At 39.2% G+C, this 5,954-nt stretch overlaps 1 protein-coding gene across 1 annotated transcript; it reads right to left on the bottom strand.

The window, feature by feature from the left end:
* Positions 1–3,435: 3,435 nt before the first annotated feature.
* LRP1 (Lateral root primordium (LRP) protein-like protein) lies at positions 3,436–5,734 on the bottom strand. The gene is made up of 3 exons (XM_059573877.2): positions 5,458–5,734; positions 4,007–5,294; positions 3,436–3,908 (listed from the first exon to the last, which is right to left on the bottom strand). Exons 2-3 carry the CDS (start codon positions 4,800–4,802, stop codon positions 3,565–3,567), a joined length of 1,140 nt encoding a protein of 379 aa, XP_059429860.1. The 5' UTR covers positions 4,803–5,294; positions 5,458–5,734; the 3' UTR covers positions 3,436–3,564.
* Positions 5,735–5,954: the final 220 nt, after the last annotated feature.

The following is a 5,954-nucleotide window of genomic DNA, read 5'->3' as shown; positions in this document are numbered from 1 at the left end:
GAAGATATTCAATCTTGACTGTTGATTAAACTACATCATACATGCTGTTATTTTAATAACAGCATGTAAGCCGAAACCTATATATATATTCAACAAGATGCCCACATACAATATGAATAAAAAAAAAAAAATTAAAAAAAGAAGAATGATTTAAGCTGATGGAATGTCACAATTAATATGTTAGATATTTTTACACAATTCCATTATCACATGTATATAATCATGACTTCTAATTTGACAGGTTTGAATAATCTATGCACTGGATTTTCAGCATACTGACAAAAACAAGTTTATTGACTTTTCACAAGGAAGAAACAAGTTGATTGACTAAATGATCAAGCAATTACCCTAGCCCTAGGCAATCTTTCATTAAAGATCAAGAATTAAAAAACAAAATGCATAAAAGAATATATTCATTTATACAAGGTAGTTGTAGAAGAAATTGCATATCTACATTGGGCGACAAGCAAAAATTTTATATCTATAGGAAATGTAGCAAGGGAATTTAACTTTCATCCATGAATTAAGGATAGATAATTTAAAACTAATTACATAATTTTGCTACTGTGTATTGGTACAAGTCAATTTACACCTATTCTAAAAGATAACCACACCACAAATTAATTTGTGCTCAAATAATGAGAAATGAAAGAACAATATCACTACCAAAGAGCCTAAGAGCAGTGAATACAAAAATTAATTATCATCATCACCATCATGCCAGTATCTTTTCTTTCATGCAAGTCTAAAGTGGAAAATTCTAAAAGGAGAAAAAATAAATAAATAAAAAGCAAAGATAATAATCCAATAGATCAACCCAGCAGAGACTAAGAAGCTTGTCTTGTTAGTTAGGTTACACCAAGTTATAAGCCAAATCTAAAGAGGTACACAGAAAACTACCAAAACTTTGATATGCCAATATGATAAAACTTGCATCAACTGAACGATTCTAGTCAATGACACAGATTCTTTCAGTGGATTATAATGAAGACAAGAGACCAGAAGACATTTTCTTAAAATCAAATCTACTACAATTAATTGCACAAATTTATGTATGTATACAGGACAACAAAGCAATACAGTCACTCAGTTTCTGCCTTGAGTGCAAGCAAGAAAAGGCACAACTATGAACCTCGGCTAGATGTTTGCAAAGTTCATGCAGCAAACTTAAGAATGAAAACCTACGTACTTTTTCGTTGCATTGTGGCTCTTAGAAACAAGTCAAATGATGAATCATGGCCATTTCTATGTCCTCAAGTCATCTTAGTACAGTTAAAACTACTATACAGTTATTTGATTTGTACTTTTGAGATAAAATAACCATGAGGAGAACCAAGCAGAAAAGACTTCAATCTGCAGACAACTATTCATAACAGGATATTCCCACTCGAGTATCAAAAAAAGGAGACCTATGAAAAAGCAAGTTCTTTTCTTATATGGATAGATTACCACTGAATAATTGATGGTCTTGCTAGATGAATTTCTCTCTTCATCTTGATTCAACATTTTGGGATAACAATTCAAATAAACACTACTCTCTCTCTTAGTGAATTGAAGTTTAGAATAAAGAGTTCATGAAGATGAATGAAGTAAACCAACTTTTAGCTTAAGATCTATATTTGGGTATCATACCTAGAGTTCACAACTTGGGAGAGCTAGGAAAACAAGCAATAAAACAGTAATACAGCCATTGACAGAACCAAAGTAGATAATTCCTCAGCACCCCCCGTCTTCTTATAAGAAAAAAGATACATTGAAGAAGAAGAAGATTGTTTTGTTTCTATAACCTACCACCAGCATGAACTAACATTCTAATGCTTGACTTCAGGAGAAATAACATGATTAGTGTTGATCTTTCTACTATTTGGAAAGTAATTTTTCTTGTGGGACACTAAAACAATGTGCCAAAGTTAAATATTTCTGTAGGAAGGACACATCCGTGTTTTTCGGTGCTTGACTTGAGAATTGTCCTAAATGCAATTATCCAAAAAAGTTAAAACAAAAGAGATGTATAGAAAGACACAGGTGGGCAATGCATCCAATAAAGCAAGAAGGAAAACAATAGGCCTGTCCTTAAAAACAGAAAAATACAAACGTTTAATGCAAGCATATCTTTATATAAGCATTATAGAAGTGAATGATAACGCAATTCACATGACAAAATTCATCTATTTCTAATTAATTTGAAAACATCTAAAGGGGGACATCATGTGAGGCAAAAAGAAAACCACGCAACCATTGAATACAGACACCTCTTTGTCAAATCGGATTAGTCAACATTTGCATGCTAGATCAAAGCCAAAAGTTTCAGTCACCTGCAGCATCTCAGGGAATAAAGTATTAATAAAAGCCAAATAAACATCCTCGCCTCCTGTCAAGCACAAAATGACATATACCCAGATAACAAAAAAATAAAAAAAATAAAAAGGTAAAAGAATAAAAAGAAAAACAAACAGCATTAATAAACAATTGAAAAAAATATTCAAAACATTTTAAGGGGAAGAAATATAAACAAATAACCACTCAAACATGATGCAAAATGAATGCTATCAGCAAGTTCAATAATACAGACACTTAATTAGTGCATCAATGCTTACAAACAATCCACACAAACCTGCAAGATTAAAATGTAATATGATAAAGTAATATCAAATATTCTAATGAAATTCAAATCTAAAAACATAACAGCTAGCAGAAGCAAGTACAACATGTGTTGATGAATACATGCAATTGTCAGTTTGTCTACACACTGTAGAAATTAAGGATTGAAAAGGACATACATGTAATGCTCTTTCTTTGGCAACAAATGATGGCGACATTACAACTACTTCTCATGCTAAAGTCTAAAGCAGAACTATAGTTATGATATCCAACTTCAAGTTGGTAATGAACCAAACTAACCAAACAGTACTCTAAAGAACTTGTGCAATATAATGTTGGCTCCCAACAATGAAAGTAGATATGATTGTATTAATGTGTATATATATATATATAGAAAAGGAAGCATACAACATACTTTATCGATGGAAAAATTCAATATTACCAGGAAAATATATATATATATACAAGCATTAGACAAAATGGGAAAAAAATATAATAAAGGAAAGGTTGACAGACACCACAATAATCCTTTAACACTGTAGATTTCACCTATGGAAGGAAAATAAAACTCGAGGATCAAAAAATATAAATAGAAATGGCAGCAATTACGAAAAAGCAAACAGTTAATATTATTATCATAAATTTCCAAGAAGCAATAATATCGAATAAAAAACTTCCATTTTTAGTAATTTGGTACAGAAATGATTCTAGCAGTTAGAAAATGTTGCGTCATTAGCATATAATGGTCCTCTCATTGTAATGACAACAGGAAATAGGCTCTTTATATGGAGGAACAGCAAATTAAAAAAAAAATAAATAAATAAAAAAAAAACAAGAAGCCAAGACATATGATAATAAGATACAAGAATATTGAACAATTTTAACATAATCTTATCAGTACTTGGTAAACAGAAAGAAGAATTATCCTACAATGTCATTCCTTCCCCGACTCCAAAGGATGTTTCAATTTATTGGATTACCATAGCTTGAACCTCCGAGCAATGCTCCGCCAGCGTAGACATCGGTCGGGTCGAGGATTGGGGACGACGACGACGCCCCATTCCTCCCGGCAACACCACCGCCACCGCCGCTGCCACCGCCTAAATGCAATTCCGATATATTAGGATACCCTTCTCTATTTTCAAGCCCTTGATCGTATAAAAACCCTTTGAAGACATGGCCACCGATCTTTACAACCGCCTGATATGCGTACTCGTCCTCGCCGTCTTCCACCGCTGTCACCCGCACACACTTGAAAACCGCCGGTGCACGTACTTGACCGGGCAAACCCTCTTTGAAGCTCGCATCTGCGGATAATTCAGCAAAAACCCTATTCTGAATTCATGAAATATGAAGAAAAAAGAAAAGAAGAAAAGGACGTTTGGGTTTTTGAATGTTTTCAAACCTTGATGACTAGAGCTTGTATCGAAGCTTCTTGGGGGAGTGGTGTTGGAAGTGGAAGTATGAGAGGTTGTTGTGGTTTGCGAGCCGATGAGTCTAGGTTTTTTGGCGCCGGAGGTAGCCCCGGAAGAGCCGGCGGCGGCAGAACCAGAGGCGCCCATGAGCTGACGTTCCCTCCGCCGAGCCGCGGGCACCCACGTGCTCTTCACGTGAGTGGCGCAATCAAAACCGCGGCTCTTGCAACAAGTCCTGCACCTCCTGTGGCTGCAATCTTTCTTGGCCTGGTTGCCGCAGTCCTGACACGTGGCGGTACCAGTGGACGAGGTGGTCGTGGGTGACCCGCCAATCCCACCACCAACGCCGCCGCTCTGGACCAAATTATTACCCGAACCGCCGTGATCGAGAATTGCTGGTTTCTTGAAATAATGCCCATGCTGGGCGGTTGGCTGATTACTGTTCTGCCAGAGGTGAATTCCTCCGCCGCCGCTCCTGCTCCTACTGCTGAGCATATTGTTGTCATCTTCGACGCCGACGTTGGAGGCGGAAGCGAGACAGGGAGCAGCGGTGAGGAGAGGGAAGACGCCGACGCCGACCCCGACGCCAAGTGCAGTGGCGGGGTTGGAGGCGTTGATGGAATGAGGATCGGAGATGATGGGGTCGTGCTGGTGGTGGTGGTGGTGGTGGTGATGGTTGAAGGAAGAGGCGGGGGCGACGACGAAGAGGTCGCGCAGGCCTACCATGCCCATATCGGTGGGAGCGAGGCCGTAGTTGACGGGCCTGGAGGGCGTGGCGGACCACATTCCGGAGGTGGGTCCGGTGCTGGTTCCTGCGGCGGCTGGTCCGGCATTGAAGCCGAGGGAGAGCTCATCCGGCGCGGCTCGGCCCGCGCCGGATGAGGACGTAGCCACCCAGTCTGCGAAGGCTCCAGAATCTGAAGGTAACCTCCTTGTAGTAGCCACAACTGATGCTGGGTGTTTGTATTAAATATACTATGGATTTCAAAGAGAGAGAGAGAGAGAGAGATTTGTGATCTTGGACACAATCTATGGATATATCTGTGTAGGTGCTATGTGAGTGGGGTCACTGAAATTCTCTCAGAGAGATTTTAAGAGGGAGAGACAGAAAAAAAAAATAGAGTTAATTTTGAGAGAAGAGAGAGAGAGTGAGAGATGGAGATCTTGTTTGTTGGGTTGCTTTCTATCTTCTCGCTCTTAAAGCGGAGTACTGCAGCATCATCTTCTGCTTCTGCTTCTTCTGTTGGTAAGACTACTACCACTGTCCCTTTGGCTTTTCTGAGGGGGAAAAAAAAAAAGTTGGTTTATGAGAGAGAGAGAGAGAGAGAGAGAGCGATGACTGAAGAGCTTCTGGGAGGTGTGGGGGGGGCCAGAAAGAGCAGAGAAGTGAGCAGTGAAAAGAGTGTGTTTGTGTGTGAGAGAGAAAAAATGCAATAACGACCTTTCTTCTGTATTTTCTGCTCTTGTTATTGTTGCCGACCTTTCTCTCTCTTCATCATCACCTTCATCATCTTCTCCAATTCCCTTCTTCTCTGAGCTTCTTTCTTTATCTCTCTCTCTCTCCCCTCAAACATACGCTCCCTTTCTCTCTATCTCTCTCCCCCTCAATATATGGTTTCCTAGAAAGCGAAAACTGAGGTGGGTTCCTCTCGACCTCTCCCTCTGTCTCTCTCTCTCTCTCTCCAATAATAACGCTAACTATAGTAGAGTAGAGAGAGTGTAATAAAGAATTTTGTTGGCTAGTCTTTGTAAATCTATGGACCCTCCAAAGTCGCATGACATTTCTCATTCATTTAAGCAAAACATCTTTCACTGTTGTGTTGTTGTGTTTGTATTCCCGACCTTTTAGACAGCGCGTGGAGGTGCTACAAAAAAATCAAACCTTCAATTAGGGTGGGACCCGACCCCATCCCACGATTTGCTTGAGTCATGCGCGTG

This window comes from Corylus avellana, chromosome 8 (assembly GCF_965113065.1).
Source record: "Corylus avellana chromosome 8, dhCorAvel1.hap1.2, whole genome shotgun sequence".
Taxonomy (NCBI): domain Eukaryota; kingdom Viridiplantae; phylum Streptophyta; class Magnoliopsida; order Fagales; family Betulaceae; genus Corylus; species Corylus avellana.
The sequence above is the reverse complement of the archived record's forward strand: the minus strand, read 5'-3'. Positions and strand labels throughout refer to the sequence as shown.

Excerpts from the sequence above, each read along its gene's own strand:
- LRP1 (XM_059573877.2), bottom strand. The coding sequence starts at position 4,802 with ATGTGGTCCGCCACGCCCTCCAGGCCCGTCAACTACGGCCTCGCTCCC. Across the intron at positions 3,909-4,006 it reads TACAAGCTCTAGTCATCAAG|ATGCGAGCTTCAAAGAGGGT; the intron begins GTTTGAAAACAT and ends AATTATCCGCAG.